Raw genomic sequence first — 23,610 nt, 5'->3', positions numbered from 1 at the left:
GATACAACACAATGCAAATGTTAATAAGAACTTTTACTTATATTGTACATTTTAAGAATTTTTAAAAATTACCTTAATTGATTTCGATGTTCGTCACATACTCGAAAGCAAGTAGTTACCGTTGGTGGCTTTGTGTTAATATCGCAATTTGTTTCCAATGTCCGGAAACCTTCAGAATCGGAACAAGATACGTGTCTTTCTTTTTCGCCTTTTCCACATTTATCGTAGCTATAACATACTCCCCAGCGTCCTAAATCAATGGTAATTATAATTAATTTTAATTGAATAACATTATTTAGTGACAAATTATTCATTACCTGTCGTCCATGTAAAAGTCGTATTTCTTCGAACAGGCAATTTAATAGATTGAACAGGATGAATTAATAAAATGCAGCATCCAATAACAGCAATTGTACTTAATTGCGTCACCCTTCTCCCCATGGAATTAATATCCCTAGATATTAAAAAGGAAAAACTGAGAAAACGTTTAAAAAGAAAACATTTCACTTATTTGCTAGTATAGTGGTTGTATGAAAGGATTCAATAAAACGTGAATAAACGACCGGAAACATTATCAAATGTAAATTGCTGAATTTTATGATCGCTCAGGGGATAGAATACTCTTTAGTCTAATTGAAAGATCATAACATTCGAGTGGAAGTCTCGAAGGCATTGATAGCTGGAAGAGTTTCAGGATAAAGATACTTGCCGGATGTTGTTATGACGACAAATTCCGATATGTCATAAAGATATTTCCGAGCGTCAAATCGCCCGAAGAAAATGTAATGGTAAATCGGTTCGGGAGTTCTTGTTATATTTCATATGTTAATGTTATATATGTACATATACATATATATATATATATATATATATATAATATATATATATATAATTTTTTAAATGAAATGTCTATTAATCGCATATAAATCATTTATAACTTTTACAAATATTTAAAATGCTAAATAACAAAAAGTTCTTATTTCTGTAATAAATGTTAATGAAACTTAACTAATAAATTTTAAACAATCGCCAAGTAAATTTATATATTAGTTAATTTGCACTTTATAAAAACGTTAATTAATTAAAACTGATTAAAAAGAATACTTCGATTAATTATCATCTTAAATTCAATCGAGAATTCGACGAAAACCTTTTACACTATTAACAACATTGGTAAAGAAATGATTCTGGAGATTCAAGTACTGTACTTTATAAAATATTAATATTTCCTTATTAATATATTTAGGAATAAGCTTATTAATGAATAATATTTATACGATGATAACTCATGCAGAAATTTATGTAAGCGCAACTGTTTTACAGAGCTAAAGTGTAGAAATAAATTACTATTAAAAAAAACCATTACGCAAAATATAATCGTATACATCAACAAGAAAAAATATTTGAACGAACGAGAACTGACGCATAAAAATTCATAAAGCTTCCTATAGACAAAAATGTTTATGCATTCAGTAACTGTAATCTAATTATTAGCAATATAAACAACCAAAATATCTTTTTACTGTACGTTCTATAATACTGGCGTAAACAGCATTTATATTGTACAATGCAGAAAAATCAATTTTCCATAAGCTTACTTTATAAACTTGTAGATCATATATTAAAGAAAGAATACTATGGTATTTTATGGCATATATGTCGCTCAAAAAATCTTATAAAGGTTCAAAAAATCGCCACGTGTCTTATATCTGAGGTTGATTTTTCCACAAGCTAATGAATTCTCCGAACGGCCTCAATACGATGTACCCTCTACCTATTTATCCCAACTCTTGAATAAAAATGTCATTGTTTAATTAAAGATATTTTTATAGCTAAGTAGTTTTTGCATGTATTCACGGTGAATAATTTAATGGTAAATAACTTCTTTTAAACTGTTTTTCCCCCCTGATAAAGTGTGTATTCTAATTTTATTTATTTAAAAACTAGAATACAATAAAAATTCAGTCATTCCGCGCCTTTGATACTCGAGCCTAAACACACTAAACACTTTTTCCTAAATATTCTTTATTCTGTGCTGAAGTGGGAGTACCTTATATGCCGCTTCGATTTTTCAGATCCGTTTTAGTTCTAAATAATTTTTTCGCATACTAAGAGATTGATGTTAATGAAAAAATGATTCGCGAAAAAATAACCCATTAAAAATTGCAACGTCTATATATTATATATACGGTAAAACCTGTCTGAAACGGAACCTTAATAAGACGGAAACCTGTCAAATTATCTTTTCTTGTTTTGAAATACGGTAACACAGAGATTGTCGGATAGCATTAAAAAAGATGCTCTTATTGCCCGTACGACGAGAAAATTGAAAAAAAAATCACCATTACGATTAGAAACAAGAAATGAGTTGTAAAGCATTTGTTTTGTGCGATATCAACGTTCATATAATGATGATACTCATGTATTACAATTAAAGTATATGCCTAATGCATTAAGAGATTCAATCTCGAGTCCAAGTGACATCTTCAGAAATTTTCATGATCCCAACAGCTATTCAACCCGAATATATATTGGTCCTCATCCTTCACTATCCGGTCGTCCCATTGCGGAGAATCAGGCAAAAGCCGTGATGGATCTGTTAAAGATATTCATAATGCCTGAAGAAAAAGAATCGTCATCTTTAAAAGGGACTTAAAAGACTTTTTAATATACAGATATAAAATATATTCACTATAATTTTTTATATTTTCATTATAATCATCATTAATAATTATAAATTTTTGTCGTCCTAATCATCATTACGTAATTATTAGTTTTAAATTTTCACTACTATTTAAGCCCACCAGCGCCGAGTAACCCTGAGTAGACAACATCACCAAACATTGGTAGTTGATCATGGGTTAGCACCCCTCCAACGGGCTGGCCACAGAATTTTCCGGGTTTTCTTCACGTTTGTAGACCTAAACAGTGGCCAGTTTCCCACAGAACCTTTTCCTAAAGGCATTCCCTCTCGGCAGATTGCCCACGTGTCACTTTGCTGCAAACAACCAAACACAACTGTTTAGAAGCCTATTTCACTGTTTTTATCGATATAACAGAAAAACAAAAATTATAACAAAACGTAAAATCGTATTCGAAGTAAATTAAATCAATAATACAAAATGTATGCGGTTAAATTAATATCTAATTTGACCGTTCAGAATAAATATAAGAAAAACTTTATAATTTACTAAAGCCTATGTCTATACTTTATTAATTAAACACATTCTGATAATTAAAAAAAAGTAATTTCAATAACTTAAAAATATATATTAAGTTTATTTAGTTAATACATTTCTTTAAATGTTTTTGGATTGTTAGAGCATTTATAATCGTATGGATAATTAATTTCCTTTATTGAAAAAAAAACTAGTTCTATCATGTATCGAATATTTGAAAATATAGCTTTAAAATTTTATGAAATGACAATTAAACTAAATTTTCTTTTCATTAATATTTAATTTGAAATAACGTATCAACTGAGAATAAACTTTTGTTAGTTATATTTTGAGACTAATGAAGTCTTCCGGGAATTTCTTCCATTTATCAAAAATTAAAGTTCACAATATCATGATATATTTTCTTGGGAATACCATTAAATATGAAATCCAATTTTATTATTTTAAATGACTTCTTGCGTTGCTATGAGAACAGACATTAGGTTGTTAACTGAAAATTCCCATAGTCCCAATGACGTTTGCATATCTGTGTGAAAGATATTTTAAAATAAATTTATAATATTTGGTAAAGCAGGCATTTTATACTCGATAGTAATAAATAATTTTCTTTGTGGAAGGAATTGTAATTAATGAAATTAAAGTGAACTGAAAAAGGCAATAATAATGCAATTAGTTACAACATTAATAAATATTTAATTTGTTTATTGTGTTAAACATTGAAATTAATAACTAGATTCTAGTGTAAAGAGTTTTTGATGGAATTCCTTTATTATCGCTCCTCACTAGATTTTTTTTTTTTTAATTTTGAAAATGAGAAGAAATGAACAACTTTCTTCTTTAAATTTTCCAGAAGAAATTTTTTATTCAATTTTCAATAAAATTATAAACTTTTTATACTTCTCTACTGTGATGTTCGATAGCGTTTAATTTCAATAAATTGTTTTGGAATATAAGTTTCGCCTACTAATTTCATAAACATTACAGCTGTTTGATAGTTATTGCTAAAAAAAAACGGCTTAAGACACTAAATATTGAAATGTTAATTATCATGATTTGATTATAAACAAATATTAAAAGAAAACATTTTAATTTTATAATTAAATAATAACACATATGGCATTATTTGATTGTTTAAGAATATTTGATTTAAATGTTACTACATATCTTAAAACACTTAATAGAACTGTAATATTACTTTTATCTGGATTAATAGGATAGAAGACTTGAGAAGACTAGCTAGAAAACTAGTTCACACATTTTTAATTAATACATATCAAATCTAAACTTTTCAAATACGTTAAATAATATGAATACATACTAAATCAGTTAATTCGTACACTTTTTGCTTCAGTTGGTATCAAAATTTCTCAGTCTGTCTCAATTGCGGAACGTTGGCTTCACGGAAGTGATATCGAATTCCGTAATGGTCAAATTTGGCAATTGTGTCATGAGCATAATGGACAATGGTCATGTCTGGCTAGAAGACATATCCTCTATCAGATCACTATTCTATTAGGAAAGAACTACTCCTCCCTAAATGCATTCGTTAATACACATTTCTTTGGTAGTGGGAAGCTGTCGCGAATATTTGTAGTGAAAGTTTCGTGGAATTTTTGTCACCCTACCCTTACTAAAAGTAGGTCAACTCTAGTCAGGTGTCCAACGGGTGGCGTGATCCACAACATATGTAAGTAAAGGTTAATTATTATTGCCTTACTGTCCTTTAGTTTCTTATTATATATTTTCTTTAAGTTTTCTTTAAGAACTTTTTCCTCGGTTCTTGCGTAAAAGCTTAAAACCAGTATAATTGTCCTATTAATAATTAATGTCCACGTTGACAAAATATATAATAAGTAAGTAAAGCTTGTTCACTTGTACTTCTGCTCTTCGATGTTTAACGAGTAAGACATGAAATAAAGTCTTGTTGTTAGTGTTATCATTGCATCGAGTCAATTATTCTTAGAGTCTTGTCCCTGTGCTATCTTTCTCTCCCAACAGAAGCCATGACTGTGAACGTCCCTTTGAACTGATTTCCAGCCAAACCAGAAACTTCGGCGAAAACTTAGCGTGCAGTTTTAATTTGACTTCAGCATCTACATCTAGCTCTTCTTTGGTGAAACAGTGATTGTTACCAGCATATTCACTTCCGCCAAAAGTATAATAAGACTCCGTAAAAACCTCAAGATTGTACGATGCATTCAAGACTCCATCATGTAGTTCCCACCTAAGGGTTTTTTGAGTAGCAAGTTGCTTCGTCATGTAGTTTGGAGCAGACTTTCGCTTCTTGAGAGTCACTTGAAGTTCCTTCAGAATCCGGCGAACATGTTCGTTTATATTTTATTTCGCTACACTAGAAACCTAATATGCCTTCTAGTGCAATAAAATACAAGTATAAAGTGATTTAATGTTGTAATAGTTTTTACACATAATTTATCCGAAAAACAGAGAAAAACAAAAAATATAGGGAGAAGTCTACATTGAAAAAGAACAAATCTAAACACAACATATAAACATACACATTTTTGTGTATGTAAACTGAATACTTTTCGCTTAAATTTTTAACAAACATTATCAATTGAAAGCTATAAATTTAAAAGGAATATTCGAAAATAGGATAAAGTTGCCGATCACAATTTCTAAATTTTAAAATTTCTTAAGTCAACAAAATAGTATTTTTTCAATTAGAAAAGTATCCCTGCCAATTTGTTTGATATAAAAACAAAACAACCCTATTAAAAATTACATCGTAATGGAACTGCAGACAACTTATAAATCATTCCTTAGTATATAATCGGCTTGCTGTATGGTATCACAATGTGAATCCGTCTCTGTAAAATCCGTCATTCCTGTTTGAAATTAACGCTAAAACAGAAGAACCGACTTGGAAAGTTGCTTTTCATGAATTAATAAAAACTTTCCTTCTTGTAATTAATTGCAGTTCGTTTCCGGGAAACTTAACACAATTTTACCAATTCTTAAACGAAACGAGATCGATGATTCTAATATACGAATATTGTGTCTATATTAAGCACAGTAACGAAAAATAAAATTATCTATCAGCCTTTATGGTAAGTTATCCAACATTTTATATTTACATTGCAGATCATTAGTAAGCAGAACTGATATAATACGTTTTTTAGTTTAATTCCGTCATGATACATTTCTCATTGTTTTTTGTAAAACTTTGTAAATAATCTTCGATTCAGAAGAAGAAAAAAAATCAGCTTTTAATATCTTATCCATGTTCATTTAGATTTTTTATCGCTATACTATATTCTAAATCTACCGCATTCAAACGAAGTTTTTATATAATAAATTATCGAGAAATCAACGCAATATCATCGATTATAACATATATCGTCTCCCCCCCTCAATAAATCAAGAAAACTGAATTAAAATTATACAAAATTGCAGCGTTTTTTTCAATTAAATGTGATTCATAACTGTTTATTTCTTACATATGCGATAGGATGCCACGAAGAAAAACGAATATCTTCCTCTAAATCCTTACAAAAACTTCATGGTGTTGACGATCTCTTTTGATTTTGATTTGAACCTTTGATGATTATATAAACCACTAACTCAAACTCAGCTTTCTTACTAAATATACTAGTTACATCTAATACACCTTATTGCTGAGAACATACATTTATTACGTATAACTAACGTTTTCGGCCCACTTTATGGGCCATCCTCAGGTTACAGTTGTTCGACTCTAATACAAAATCGAACACGTTCAAAATTAAACTAAATTAGAACATACATTTTAAATTTAAACAAATAGAACAAGTATAACACCAAATAATAAATAAGAAAATCCAAATAAAACACAAATGTAAATGAAAATAAAATACGTGTTATACTTGTTCTATTTGTTTAAATTTAAAATGTATGTTCTAATTTAGTTTAATTTTGAACGTGTTCGATTTTGTATTAGAGTCGAACAACTGTAACCTGAGGATGGCCCATAAAGTGGGCCGAAAACGTTAGTTATACGTAATAAATGTATGTTCTCAGCAATAAGGTGTATTAGATGTAACTAGTATATTTAGTAAGAAGGCTGAGTTTGAGTTAGTGATTAATTATGGCGTCACCGGCCTGTCTATATAGGAATTATAGAAAACTGGCTGTAAAGATTGTGAAGATTGACTCCAGATTAAAATTTTTGAAAGAGTGTCGGGTAAGAAGAGTCTATCCAATGTCCATTTTTAGAATTAAGTTGCCAGAAGAATGTATGTCCATGCGAGAAAGAGTAAGAAAGCTATGCTTAAATAGTTCAATTAAACGTGTAAAGAATATGAAGTACAGAACCATTAAAGAAATAGTGGAACTTGAAGAGAATATATTTGAAAAGAACCCAGATATGTTAGCGAGTATCAATTTAAGAGTGGTTGGCTTAACTGACAGGATAACCATTAGTTTAAGGAAGAAATACAGAAATAAACTGCTGTGGATTACAAAAAAGCAACCGTCCAAGACTACGAGCACTTTGAAGCCAACCCCGTATATATTATGGGATCAGATTCAACTCCCGCAATGTGTGGAACGAATCCTGGAAAAAGGTCCTAATTATGTTCCGGACAGCAATAAGAACTGGAGAGGTGTGGTAGCCGAAATTGAAAGAGGAATTGTAGGTATGTGTGAAGTTGATAAAGACTATTACAGATGGAAGACGGTATTCAAAACTGAAAAATGCTGTAGAAGGCAGGGTAAAGAGTTGTGCATTAACCAAGCTAAAAAATGGTTGAATGCTAATGATATAGTGGTCACTAGGGCTGATAAGAGTAAGCATTTAGTCTTAATGAAGAAACAAAGGTACAATGAAGCCCTAGATGAATATATAAGGAAAACTGAGTGTGAAGAGGTGGACCGAACTGTTGTTGAAAGAATTGACAGAAAATTAAGAAGATTAGAAAAATCGCCCATAGCATCGTTGTTCCCTTTCCTAAAAGGGGCCCACATCACCTGCCCAGGCGTACCTAGGTTGTTTGGGTTCGCAAAGATACATAAAAGCGGTAAAGAGGTCAGACCGGTAGTAGAGAAATGTAAAGGACCAACCTACATTCTGGAGAAACGTATGCATAGGCATTTAACACCATTAATTGAAGACTACCAATTCGTCACAAAAGACGCTTTTAGTTTAGTTAAAAACCTGCATGATATATCGTTAATGGACAAAGAAATTGGGACTGTTATGGATTTCGAGAGTATGTTTCCATCAATAAATCTTACCTCATGTTTTGAAGAGTTAATGAACCTGTTATGTGAGTTGCACCCAAAAGCATACGAACACAAAAAAGATTTAGAGACAATGGTCGATCTGATATGCTTTCAGTCATTTTTCAGTTTCCAAGGTAAAGTTTACAAGCAGTTAAGAGGGGTCCCTATGGGCAGCCCGATGTCTGGCCTGCTCTGTGAGTTGGTGGTAAGAAGAATGGAACGCATGACGATTTTCAACTATAATGAATACATAATCATGTACAAAAGATATGTAGACGACGTTCTAATTATTTGGAATAATGATGCAATGATTCAACGATTCTTAGACCAAATGAACTCTAACCAGCATGGCTTAAAACTTAACCTTGAGCAAATAAGTAGCAAGCAACTACACTTCTTGGATGTTGGCATTGAGTTTAGGAATGGAACTTTGTACACGAAGGTGTACATCAAACCCACACATGATCCGATGTATATTCCGGCAAATTCTAATGACCCAACCGTTTATAAATTATCCGCATTTAGGGCCCTAATCAGAAGAGCATTTTTGTATTGCTCGAATATAATGGACACGATGGATGAGCTGGGTAGAATAAAAATGGTGGCAAAGGAGTTAGGGTTTGAAACAAGGTCTATAGAGCGTTTAATAACAGCATACGTAAAGCCTAAGAGCAACTCTAAGAAGAAACCTGAAGCTGGGGGTAACTTCACAAAGTTTACCTATAATAAATGTCTCTTCCCTATTATGAAGCAAATATCGAGACACAAAAACGCCAGTATATTATGTAAAAGGGCCCCCACAGTATATAGGTTGATTAGAAATGACAAAGAAAGAATTGGCGATAGAGAGCAGGCAGGAGTTTATGCGATTCCATACAAAAATGAGCAATTGGGAATTGATAAGGACTACGTAGGGGTCACCAATAGAAATCTTAGAGTGAGGATTAAAGAGCACCAGTATGATGTCGCAAAAAACAAGTGTTCAACAGCGTTATCCAGGATTGCGCAAGCCGATGGTTCTGTTGTGCAATGGGAGGATGCCAAAATTCTTGCAAAAGTACACTCGCCAACGTTGTCATCCATAACGGAGAAATGCGAAATTTACAGAGCGGGTTTGTCTGGCAGATGTTTAAATTATAAAGATGCGACGGGGTTACCGTCATCATGGAAGTACATGGTAAAAAGTAACACACATAATAATGCTTATACAGAGGCTCAATAGATATATGCGTTAAAGGATAAAGAATTTTTCCTTAATGTTTACGGCCAGTCACCGTATTTTATTTTCATTTACATTTGTGTTTTATTTGGATTTTCTTATTTATTATTTGGTGTTATACTTGTTCTATTTGTTTAAATTTAAAATGTATGTTCTAATTTAGTTTAATTTTGAACGTGTTCGATTTTGTATTAGAGTCGAACAACTGTAACCTGAGGATGGCCCATAAAGTGGGCCGAAAACGTTAGTTATACGTAATAAATGTATGTTCTCAGCAATAAGGTGTATTAGATGTAACTAGATTATATAAACATTTATTATTTTCTTCTTCTACAGTCGAAGTGGCTTTTAGCATCAAAAGATCGATTTATTGATATCAAATTTCTTTAATTATTTATTAGAAAAGAATCATAAAATACATCTGAATTCATTTAAAAACCAAAACTATGAAATCGACTGTGTTATCAAATCATTTCATTCAAAAGAAAAATGTCATTTCTATTAAATATAATACAGGATGAAACGACAATATAAATGCATTATATTCACTATTTCATATTTATAGCTTAAAATAAAAGAACATTTTTTTTTAATATGAAAAGATATGTTTTGGAATAAATCATAAAATGATAAAATAATGTTCTGTCATTGTTTATAAAATGCAATCTCTTTGCTGTATAAGTTTCATAAAAAGTTATTCAAAAATGCCGTAAGTGATAACTTTTTAGATATTTTAGAGCCCAAAAATATGTTCTACAACGAAAAATGTAAAATTTAAAAACTAACATTATGGAATGAAATCCATTCATTCCATAATGTTTTCATTTTGCCATAATGTTTTTATGAGCAAATTACAATACATTGTAAATAAGACACGAGTATAATTAATATCGATAAAATATGAAGTGTATATTATTATTATATAAAATCAACACGGAAAAAACATTTACTTGTTTTATGAAAATGCTGTTATATTTATCTTAATTTATAACTCATGCATTTATGTAGTATAATTGCTTTAAGTAATATAGAACAACAGTTTCCTTTAGAAATCTAGGACACAGTATACGAAAGCGACATTAAAAACAAATACAATTACAAAACAGATCACAAATTGGGAATTTAAAGTTTAACATCTTCCAATTTGAAAAGCAAAAATCTGTTTGACAAAAGATATCGTACAGTTTGATACCAAGATCGAATCCCGACAGGATACTTCTCTGTTTTCCTAGCGTGACGTAAGTTCCCTCCTACTGTCAAATGCGTATCTAGCAGGTTACTAGAGATATAAGGCGGCTAGACGATAGAACCGGCCCCCTACTATCGATTAAGCTGTGGGCTCAAGGTGGGGAACTGAGCCTAGCCCTCTTTTCTAATGGTTCCTTCGGGCAAAATTCCAAAGCAGGATAATAAATTCATAACGGGCCGAAAACACTATGCTATGCGGTACATAAGTCAACCGATAATTCTTGGCAACAATTAATATCAAAAGCTACAATTAAAAAAAAGTACATTAATAACTAAAAGTAATTTATAGTTAAGAGTAAATGCAATTTTTTGATGTTAATAGAAGAATAAGTTAACAGTTCGAAATATACTTAACAGCTTTGCGATTCTTGTTTTTAGCGTATTATTTATATTGTATATTACGCAAGATTTTAATTTGCATAAGCAAATGCTTCTTTTGTCTTTGTGATATTTATTTTTGTTATGTTCTGGTCCTTATAAATAATATTTCTTTCTAACTCAGAAGTCAGTTTAGAACTTATAATACCAATAATTTAGCAAAATACAGATATATTGATTCGAGTAGGTAATTTTTATCTAACTTAATTAAATCGAATAGGGCTATTCGATTTAATTAAGTTAAGTTTAAGTTTTAAGTTTGAAAACATTCGATTTAATTAAGTTTTCATTTATAAAATCTCAAATTTACTTGAAATTAAGAGAGTGATATTTTTCTGTAAATCGTTGACAAAAGGAATGAATGAATAAATTTGTTTCTCAATACATTCTTTATTTTGCAAATGGTTTTACATAGTTAAAGATTTGCATTGCTTGGAACAATTTCCTTAACACATTAACTCATTTAATAAGTAATTTTAAAATTTCTCATGAGTAAAATAGATTTAGCCAACACGAAATTTCAATCTTTCAACTTTTTTCAAATAAATACGAAAAGATTTTCAAGTAAATCTAATTAGCAAGTTCCGGAAGATTAGTTAGTACCGGTAGAATAATTGTATAGCTTTCACATCAAGAACTTTTCTTTTTACTTTTCACAATTATACTGTAAATAATTTTTTAATCATCTAATCGAAATTTAGAATTTTATTTAAGAAGAATGGATTGAACCTCTTAGCACAAAGAAAACTCTTTCATGGATTGAACCTCTTAGCACAAAGAATTTGGGGTCAGCACGGTTAAGATAAGCTTCTATGAAATCTGTCGAGAACATGCTGTGCCTTCAAGTTTAAAAGAATAGACCGATGTCGTTACTTGGGACTTAGATACATCCTTGATTAGACTTTTGTCTACAGTTAATTGGATGAAGAGTTTAACTTTACGGATATTCTTTATAATTATATTGCAGTTCTGGGTTGAAAACGATGTTTTAAAACAATTTAATCTTATTGATTTTACAATTTTCAATATTACTTACTAAATTAAGAAAAAGATCTTATATTCACTTTTGAAAACTTTTTAAATGTAGAAAAAGAAATTTCCATTTCTATATTTGACTTTCTTAAATAATCTCACGAATCCAAAAATAATGTTCTTTTTTATATAAAAATGAGATTTGCATCAACAGAACAGCTAATAACTTTACGATGTAGAGTTAAAATATGAGTTTATTCAATAGAAAACAGAATATATTATATAAAAGTTTATCTATATGAAAATTTTAACGATTAATACTAGATAATACTTTTCTATAATCGCGTATCATTTATCTCGAATGAAATTAGTTGGCTTCGATGGAACAAGTGAATCGTGCTCCTTACCAATAGAGTTCTGGTTAGAACTCCTGGTGAATTCCATTCTTTCTAGAATCCTTTCTTGGTATTTGAGAGAAAGGAAGGTTTCTAATCAAAAATCTAAATTACATTCATGTATTCATACAGCGATCTAATTAACATCGCTTGTCGGAAATGAAGATGGCATTTCAATTTCAGAACTTCGAAATTCATCAGTTAAAAAAGTAAATAACTGTTGTCTTTTCCAGTCTTTATATACACGTGCTATATTTTAATTTCAATTTTTAATCGGGTCCGTTTATCATATGGAGGCTAATTTTACCCATTGGCATCACCTTATTAATTACGTAATAAAGTAAATTTAATTTTCTCGTTATATTCATAAAGATATTATTATATTAAGCATTTAATTTCACAGCTAAGATCAAAAAGAATTAAACTTACATTTATCAGTCCTAAATCTAGCAAATTCCACAATTTCCCACATTTAACGAGGGAAAAAAATATTTTACTACGCCCTCTAAGAATTTTAATTAATGTAAATTAAATTGTTATTATTCCTTTTTAATTTTTTTCTCTATTATATAATTAACATTAAATTAATTTCAGAAAATGTTAAGGTTAAAAAAGTATTAGATGTTGCATACATTTAGAAGGAAAGTTTTAGTTCGAGTCGAGTTGTCTCGTATTTCTGAGGAACAGATCCTTGTTTTTCGCAAGAAAAATACATTTCTGACATTTCAAATTCGAATACACTATATTTTTTGGATTTAGTTTGCTAAATCCGTTATTAAAAACCATTTTTATCCTATTCAAAACTTTACAATTCAACGATTGTTGTAAAAACCTATTTATATCTCGAAGTGTCTTACAATCCAATCATCTTTCACACTTTAGTTTTCCGAGTCAAATAGTTCAAAATCCCAAAGATTACACGCTTTGAGATAGATTCCGACCAACAGAGATTTTCTTTTAATCTATAGAATTATTTTTTAATTAAAAAACGACAAATTATATCCTTGTTCGAGTATCGCGTTAACGTCATTCGACTGAAATCGGAGAAATCACTTATTATATTGGCTTCCTAATTATATTTAATTGTAATTTCGCCATCGTAACAGTGCTCAAATGGTCAATAGTTCAATACATATAAATTCATTCTTCGTAAAATTTCTATTAACTTAAAATATGTTTTTTTATTTCTATTAAACTGTAATGAAAATATCTTATTATAGAAATTTTCTTTTAACTTTAAAAGATTTCATGAGAGAGGGAGAAAAATCTATACAACCGTTGCAATTTATTAATGGAAACGTTGTTCTACTATACGTAAAGTTAAATATATTCATAGGAAAGTCAATAATGCTTCACATAGTTTCTTACAGTTATTAAAAATTCGAATACAAGTTACGTTTTTTGGTTAAGGAACCGTTATTTAAGTTCTTTACCCAGATCGTAATTTATTTTGAAAGGTTTTTATATAGCCTAAATTTAAATATCATTGTAAATTTTTACAGTGGCAAGTGAATAAATATTCATCTTCAAATGGCGAAGCTTCAAATAATTTATTATACACAGTTAAGATTGAAGTTACGCTTCACCAATCTTGCTTCATTTATGACTAAGATATTAAGATCATAAAGAACAATATGTTACATTTGGAATTCTTTAACTCGCACTCGAGAGTCGTTCGACAAAAAGAAGGTACTACGAAGACAGTCAAATACATTTAACTCGATGATCCTTTCGTTTCAGGATGAGAATAAAGGTTAGTTGTTGGAATTCAGCGATCAAGCTAATGTTGTTGATTTAATGTGTGCAGTGCCTCGTCTAAAATTTATTCAATTACTACCTTGATAAAAGAAAAAATCCAATAAAGAGTCAAGTGGGATTATTAACAATGACATTAAATAACAAAGAACTTAAATCATGATTTGAAGCAAAAAAAGAAAGCAAAAATAGAATAACTGAAATTGCGAATTCTTTTCGTTCAATAAACTTTTTCTACTTCTTTCCATGAAAATAAATTATGATTGAAAATATAAAACGGCAGGGAAACTGTCAGGCAACGGTGTTTCATATAAAGGTATCTGTGTTGTGCCACTGCGCTAAAATTTATAAACCCTCTTAATAATAATAACAATAAATTACATACGAACACTAATATTTAAATGTTCTCTGTCTCTAAACGGATTTAAGAAAAAAAAACTATTTCCAGATATAATAAATTTTATCTTTAAATTAATTTTGACTTTATTAATAAAATCTAATTAAAAATTTTATAATTATAAAATGCTTTATTACTATTCCTCTCAAATGAAACATCTAAACTTTTTCAAACCTTTTAATAATTAATGGAAATTTAAATTTAATTTTAATCTTACACGATAATGCAAACACAGATTTATTTAATAACAAAAACTTAAAATTCCGAACTTCAGATTTAAATTGTGAAAAACTGCTCTTTCAAACAGGAACATTATTTACTTAAATTTTCAGTTAATATCTGAGCAACATCAAATATTTAAATTATAACGCCTGAAAGAAATTTTATTTTATCCTACAGATATTGATATATTTTCTAAATAAATCACATTGAATAGGTAAGAATTCTAAGCTATAAAAAAGAATAAAATAAAACTAATAACAATTTCTAATCATCATTCAAAGCTTAAAATTGTTCAGGAAAAGCAGTGTTACTCTACTATAACTTCGTTACGATAACAACGTACGTTTTATTACAGGAACAATAAGTTTCTATGACTGAACGGAATCTCATCGTAAACCGATATATGGAATATAGTAATAGAATATCATGCAGAGTCGATTTAGCATTGTTAGGAATGAACACATAACAAGCATTCGGATGTTGTTGTAAATAATGATACTATATATGCATGTTAATCTCAGAAATTGGCAGCTTAATTAGTCAACAGCAAATCAGTATAATTACTGAATAGAAACCAGACTTAATGCTCAACTTGAATTTAAATTAGCCCGTGTGAATAATTAAAGTATCATTATTCAAAAATAAATGACTTCATATATATCATATAAACCATCCAAATATAATTAGCAAAATCTATTGTTCAGTATATGATTTGTTTCATAATTACTCCGCCATTTCTTAACGATAATAAGGAGGAGGAGGAGGATCATCTCCGATGCATTAACGAACATTACAAGTCATCATCAACCATCCTTAAAAATAATTTATTTGCACATTTTTTAATTAAATACCTATTTAACGGGATAATACTTTGGAAAGGTTTTAAAATGTAGGCTATCTAATAAATATGCTAGTTATTAATTTTATTCAATTTCACATTAAAAGTTAAAAGAACAAACTTAAAAAATAGCGGAATAAAGCACTATTTTTTTATTTAATATACAGAATTTAGAAAAAAATATTAATTGAATACTGTATAAAATACAATAACGACTCCTTAAAAGAAATAACTTCCGTGAAAATGATCCTCCATCAGCGAAACTTTAACTGAAGTAGTAGGTAGGGTCAAGGACTCCTTACTGAAACCAGTCGAAATGAATTCAGCATATATCGGAAGAAAAATAAAAATTACTATTACGAAGATGTGAAAAAAAAATTAAAACGAGTTATAATAAATTCCATTATGAATTTTTTTCTCGTCATAATCCAAATTTACCATAAATCGATGTATCAGTGTAATTCTTGTAAGTAGTTTTTTAATATATTTTTTTTGTTTTTTAAATAAGGTTATGTTAAAGTTTAATCTGTAATTGACTAACTTGAATATTTTATTCAGTCAAAATCATTTAATATTTAAAATAATACTATTATTATAAAATACTTCTTGTTTTCGATAACAGATGGCGCAAAAAGCAACTAATGTGACAAAATCGCTGAAAGTTTTTTTATCATTAAAGACGGACATGATAATGTTTGGGTACAGATCGATTTGAAAGGACGTTCAGAAGAGGAAAGAAATGGAAATGGAAAGGATTACAGATTCCACGATGTGATATTGCTTTATTCAATACAATCTGCTATATTTTTGCCTGCAAACCGAGTTTCGATCAGTTTTATTATTTATTTATTTATAATTTTTTTTGTAAGATTTGTCTAGTTTACGTTTAAATTTTAATTATCATAAAAAATCGCTACGTACAAAAATCTAATTATTGGAAAACGCAGTATAAAAAGTCACGCACGAATCTCTCGATATTTTAAAATAAAAATTTTAATGATTATCTTCAAAAATACGTAAAAAAACAATAATTGATTTTTTTATTTTCATTTTAAAATATTAATGAGAAAAATTCTGTTTTACCCGAAACAAGAATATTTATATTTCGAGGGAGAGAAGTTATAACAACTAAAATATCACCGTATTAATATTAATAATATTCTAATTGAAATTAAAAGCTGGCTTTTATTTGTCTTCAATTAAACGTTAAAATATGGCAATTTTAAAATTCGTAACTCAAATATTTCAAGTATGAAGGAAATTCAAGTATTATATTTAAAAAAAACTAACAAATTAGCATAATCCATATCCTGGAAAACATTCCAAATGCCAGTTTTGCAGAGAGCAAATCCCATATATCATTATGAATTAAATCATAGGCTACAAACGACATTTTAATACCTTAGTAAAAAATTTTATCGTGACAGCCCAGAAAGAAAACAAAAAGAAATATATGTATATTTCGATCTATGTATTCGAAAATCTCTTCTTGAGTAAAGAGATAGAAAATCCTTGCAAAAACGATCTAGACAAGACAAATTAGCAGAATTTTGCAACCGTCACTAATGGCAGAAAAAGAGATCTCGTCTATCTCAAGCGATTTCCTTTCAACCGATGTTATTTATAACTTTGGTAGCCATGACAGTTTCCAGTAATTTATTCCTAAAGGTAATTCTCTTCTCACGACTAGTTCTGTGACTGATCTTCTTTCTGTCTTAGAGCTTAGTTCGAAGTTTCGTTTCTGGTCTAATGGGTGGTAAATCTTCGATAATACCGAGAATAACAATCCTGTCTAATTCTATATTCTCTTAGGCTGAAATCGGATTAATAACAAATAGTTATGTTCGTGTGGGAATAGAAGCAATTGCGATCACTAGAGACAAGTGTTGCTTCTATTTCAATCAAATCTAATCTGAACGCAATTGGTCGAATTGTGTACGTTAAACACGACGATTTTTCATTATCTGAAACACTTTGTCGTAAATCTTACATCTCCTTTCTTTTTTTATTTAAAGAAGTAAAGCAAAATAAAACCTGCCACTAGTTGATCCAGATATTTATAAATTTAATGCTATTATATTTCATCTTGCAATTTTATTTGAATAAATTCTGAAAAAAAATATATGTATCAGAATTTTCAAAACTGAAAGATGATCCATCAATCTCACCTATTAAATTCTATTTTGCAATTTTATTTGAATAAATTATAACAAAAATGCGTAAGATTATCAAAATTGAAAAATGATCCATCAATCATTATGCCCACTTGAAAAGAAATAAATACAATAAAACTCATATTTGATACACTTTTTCATTCTTTTAAAACTATTATTATTTGTAACCTCAAAGTTTTGAGGTTTCAAGTAAAAGTATTATTTTAAAATATGCTATGTAACATTACTCTGGTAATCTCACAGACCATTTTAACTTACTTTCATCATGAAATTTAACACCAAATTTTCCATTATTTGATAAAATTCATAAAAAAGATCTTTATGATCGTGAGTATTTGTGACATTCATAAATCAAAAACCATAATAGACAAATAAAAAACATCCAAAATTCCAGTTTTTAATGTTAAATTCGAAATCAAATATCAAAATTTAATAATTATTTAGCATCTCTCATAATAAACAAAGCTAAATAATTAGATAAAATTCTACTTTTTTTAATCTAAAATATTCTAAAAATTTATTTTAACAATCTGAAAATCTATTTTTAGAAGATATCTTATTTTTGTAAAAGGAGAAAAAATTCAATATCTTGCATTCAATTTTTCATTTATTTCTTTTTAAATAATTACAGGGTGAGTTCGACAGATATTTATTATCCCTATAACAAAAAGTAGCTATATATATACAGTATATAATCTAAAGCAAATAAATAAAATATACTAAACATGATTTAAAAAGTAACAATACAAACTTTTTATATTTATTTTTGATAAGTATAAAAATCGTTAAATACAAAAGAAATGATAAATGATAAATGACTATCGAGAAATTTTTTTATTAAATAAATCACAAAATCCTGATATTTTTCCCTATAAGCTTATCATCATTAAATTAATATCAACGAAGATTTTTACCATAGAAACAGAATTTTTAAAACTTATTTAAACGCATAAAATATATTTATCTTGGTTATAATTCTTGCAAATAATTAAAATAATAAATAACTTTCTTCGTTTTAAAGAAGCAATTTCTTTTTCTCCATCCTTTATAAATTAAAAATGAAAAGAAAATTAATTATTATTTTTTTTAATTTGTAGCTTTATATAAATTCTTTCAATTCTTAGAAATTGTTTATTTTAAATTTTACATTAAATTATTTAAAAAGTTCGTTTAATGGGTTTCAACAGTGGGTTATTAATAATACTACTACAGAATATTCTCTTCTAAATTTATGAACTTAAATTTCTGGAAAAATTTTGTATTGAAAAATACGAGCATATTAAATAATTAAACCGTAAAAATTTTTAAAATGCTTTATATATATATATTTAAAATTTATGTATTTACATTGCGAGATAAGAAATGAAAGGAATGGAAATATAAGTATCAGTAATCTCATTAATTTATTAATAGAGCAGAACTAAAAGCATTTAGTAGCAGAATGCAGAAACGCCATCAATGATGGAGCAACAAATTAACAAGCTAGAATAGTGGTGGAGATGATCATTCTACCGTTAATACAGTTGTTCCTGCAATTAATTGAACTGCCGTAATTACTAGACAATTAACCATGTAATTGGTAGATACACTGTCTCAGAAAACACAAAATCTAGATTTATCGAAAATAGTTATGAAAAAAAAAACTTAAGTAAGATTTGCGACAGTCATTCTGAAATTTAAATTTTAAAAAATGTGAAATAAAAAATTTTTTAAATATTCATACGATACGCCAATAAATATATATGTATCTTTGCTGATCATATTATTTGAAATAAATATTACAGTTTCATGTATTAATATTACAGGCAATATTAATGTGCAGTATATTAATAATACCTATATTGGGTACGCAGAGACACAAAGAGAAAAATTAACGTTTACATTAAAATCTAGAAATTATTTTGAAAAATATTATTCTAAATTCATAATTTCAGAATATTTTTACCAACAAAATATAAGAAATTGAGTCGTGGATTTTATAACAACAAATTAAAACTTGAAAGACTTAAATTTTCTTAATTATGAAATGGACTGTAATAAAAACGATGGAGTATGCCATTAAAAAAATACAAGTTCATCGGTTCAAATGTAACGAAAAACATTTATATTGCTGAGAGCAAGATAGTGATAGCTGAAGGGTTTTGTCATGACTTGTTGAAACGTAATGGATAGCATCCGGGATCTGTCCGCTGGTATCAAAGAATTCACCAAAGGACGTAATCGGCAGTATAAACAAGTTTTGTGGCCAAGCAACTTACTTCTCGAGAATTTGCTTATGTCTAATAAAACCGGTAGAATTTCGATATTTTTATATTTTTATTTACTTTTTTTTTAAAAAAAAAGCTTAGTTGAAGAATTCAACTTTTAGTTAAAGATGTACGTATAGAAGTAACAAGTAGGAATTTAAAAAAATCAAAACGAAATACTATAATTACTTCGATGCGAACGTGATGCGATTGAAAACTCGAGAGAATAATGCAGGAGAATGTAAGTTCAGCTAATTCCAGAAATAGTTTACTACTGGACTTATATTTACAAGAAAACTTCGATTGAAAAAGAGGAGGTCGGCACGAAATAGAATTCTGTCTAAATCCATCAATTAACTAGGACTAACGCCTTTCATCCACTAGATGCCTGCGAGGAGTTTGTCGTAATAAGGATAGGCTACTAGTTCACGATTTACGGGAAATTGCCAAAAATGATAAATTGTCCCAAATAATATAAAAATGCCATGCCTCTTCTAGATACCCTATAAAATTGTCGTAGTCATTATTCATCCAGATATAAGAAGTAACATTAATCTGGACTGTTTAAATTTCATTATGTTAATGGATTTTATAATAATATTGCTTCTAGTTCACATAACTATCTGGAAAACAATGTTAAATTCGCGAATGCATAACTCTTAAAAACCAATCTTTCCATTCATTGAACAACAAAGAAACGAACTTGAGGAGAATACAAACTCAGACAGGAAGAGAATGCATAGAATTCTGTACAGGTCAAAAAACTCTTGCAACTATATTGATATATTCATATTATAAATATTCTAATAATTTCTACTTTTAAAATAAAACAGCGAAACGTTTACACTAGACTATTACTAGTTAAGTAAATAGAATTTTGAAGGTAAGAAATTATAGAAAAGATATATTTTTATCGTCATCAATTCGATTAAAAAAATAAGATAAATCAATAAATCTTTAAAGTGCAATGATATTTGAGCTAGCGAAGTTAGTAAAGTAGTCAGTTGATGAAAATATTAATCTTAATTTTTATAATTAATCACAGAAAAACGCGAAAATGCTTACAGAATTAGAATTCAAAGTGTTCTAACGTAGATACGTAAAGATTTTTCGCGAAATTCCTCGCATATTTCTCAAACAATACCTTATTAGCATCTAGAATTTTATCACCATTCATCGTAGCATTTTACATCTATTCATTATGCAGAGAGATGTATGAGAGATCAACCTAGAATGTAACCTCATTCCTTAAAAAGTGCACTGTTTCTAGATAATATACTATTTATCGTGCTTAATGGTAAAACACATCTTCCATGTTCGTGTAATCTATAGAGATTTTGTTGAATATTTCATGCGAATGGTGGCACTTCTTTATTCAGAACACACAATATCAAGTAAGTAAGCTATAAACAAGTGCTAATTATTTATATTCTGTTAAAAGATTTCAATAATCCAAGTTCCTTCTTTTTTCTATAAATTTTTCTAAAACAATATTTTAAAAAAAACTAATTTTAGTCGATTTTTTTCGAAATTGCATAGATTTTTCCACATCTTAAATATAATTAATGAAAATTTAATAACTATGTTTTCGTCAAGTGTTATAAATAAAACAAGAATTCAAGCAGTTGTCATACAGAAAAAGAAAAATAAAAAATACTTTTTTTTTAATAAAGCGAGAAAAACTAAAATTTCTGCTCAATAAAATTGCTTGATAAATACATTTTGAGATACAAAATCAATTTTTCGTATAGATTTTATATAAAATCTGTTCAAAATTTACCGATATACAGAGTTAAATTGAAGTAAGTTTTGTTAATGAAATTGATTGTTAGATTTAAAATTAATATTAAAAATATTTTTTTCATATTCAGCCTTAAAATATTTAATAAATGATAAGAAAATTTTGATTTTTCTCGCCGAGTTTTATAATTTATCAAAAAACTTAAAATACACATATGTATATACATTTGTTGTTAAGGAAAATTTTCTTTCAAGAAGAAATATATAAAAACTGTCGTTTTGGTATAGAATAATTAATTCAGAAAAATTATTGATGCCGTCCAAGTGAAGGGGATCGATAACCAGATGTTTTTTCCGTAAAAAAGAAAAGAAAATCATACTTTAAACTAAGAAAAATCCAACGATTTTTACACCCGGAAGTCAAAACTCGATTGGAAAGGAAATTACACGTTTAAGACAAAGTATTTAAAATAACAGCCCCTAAACAACGATTTTATGGAGGGAAAAAAAATCAATTGAAAGTATGTTAGTGCGCATGAGTAAATACAGCTTATGCAGCATCCGAAAATGCAGGTGCCACATCATCCGTTGTCATTTCCTGTAACGCTCAGCGAGCGGTAGTGAAGAAAAATGAGGGAGACATTTGGAAGCGATTTATGAGGACAACTTTATGAGGCTGCTGTCACTCGTCTGAGATAGAAGGGCGGCCTAAAGGTGTCGAAAGACATGTTTGTAGTCGAAACGGCTGATATCACTTAGACACGTATTCTATCATCTATTTATTTCAATGATTTTTTTTTTTTTTTTTTGCAAAGTTCTGTGTTGTCGGCGTTTTCGAGACGGTCTGATTAACTCGGCCAGTTTCTAATCTCCAAGCAATCACAGTTATCAATTGAGTTTCTGTTAGATTGACTGCCGTCGTTTCGATCAAATACGGGATTTACTTCTCTTCGACTAACCGCAATTTGGATAAGTCGAGAAGTTCGACTAACTGAAAGAAAGTTATGGTTGTAACACTGCACTAAATCTGCTTCGTTAGAAACACGCATTTTACGAGAGGAAAAATCGATGGGACGTAATAATTCTGTGACACATGGAATTTAGGGAAAAAATGAAAGGACAGGAAAAAAATCTAAAAACTGTTCGTTTCGAGTTTTTATTTTTAGTTTTCTCCTTTTTTCTTGTTTTTAAATTCCAAGAAAGTTTCCGAAATGAAAATTTAATTATATTTCTTCTCAATTTTACTTCGGTTATTCATCTTTATAGTTTATAAAAAAATAAAATTTTACATAAATTTTTGTTATCGACGAATTGAAATGAGAATATTTTTTTCAGCTGGAGATGTTTTATAATTGTTTTCAAAGTATGACTTCTGTTTTAACGTCCAATTTAAAATAATACAAGATTAAAATATTTTACTTCTACGAAAAATAATACCATTCGTTTAATTTAAAAGAGCGTATTACAATCGAAAAAGACCTATATCTAATCTACATGAAGAGAAAGAAAGAGAAAAACAATTTTATTTAGAGTAAACAGAAATTAAATCCTGAGAATACGTACGAATTCGTTTTCAAAATGTATATAATTTTATCTCTTCAAAGTTACATTTAGAAGGAAAGAGAAC

General features: G+C 28.7%; 1 protein-coding gene across 3 annotated transcripts in view; it reads right to left on the bottom strand.

Annotated features, from left to right (window-relative positions):
* The window catches only part of LOC136978733 (thrombospondin type-1 domain-containing protein 7A-like), a 127,167-nt gene that overhangs the window by 83,957 nt on the left and 19,600 nt on the right, over positions 1 to 23,610 (bottom strand). Inside the window, exons 2-4 of one of the 3 annotated variants that reach the window (XM_067274529.1) lie at positions 23,547 to 23,610; positions 318 to 454; positions 73 to 250 (exon numbers count right to left, since the gene is read on the bottom strand). In XM_067274529.1, coding sequence (XP_067130630.1) covers positions 73 to 250; positions 318 to 441 — 302 coding nt within the window. In that variant the 5' untranslated portion in view covers positions 442 to 454; positions 23,547 to 23,610. Of the gene's footprint in view, positions 1 to 72; positions 251 to 317; positions 455 to 13,040; positions 13,117 to 23,546 lie in introns of those variants that run through there. The other 2 variants (XM_067274527.1, XM_067274528.1) reach the window with 2 other exon arrangements.

Source organism: Centruroides vittatus, unplaced genomic scaffold (genome assembly GCF_030686945.1).
Source record: "Centruroides vittatus isolate TY-2023 unplaced genomic scaffold, ASM3068694v2 contig_549, whole genome shotgun sequence".
Classification (NCBI taxonomy): Eukaryota; Metazoa; Arthropoda; class Arachnida; order Scorpiones; family Buthidae; genus Centruroides; species Centruroides vittatus.
Note: the sequence above shows the minus strand (reverse complement) of the source record. Positions and strands in the feature narration are given on the sequence as shown.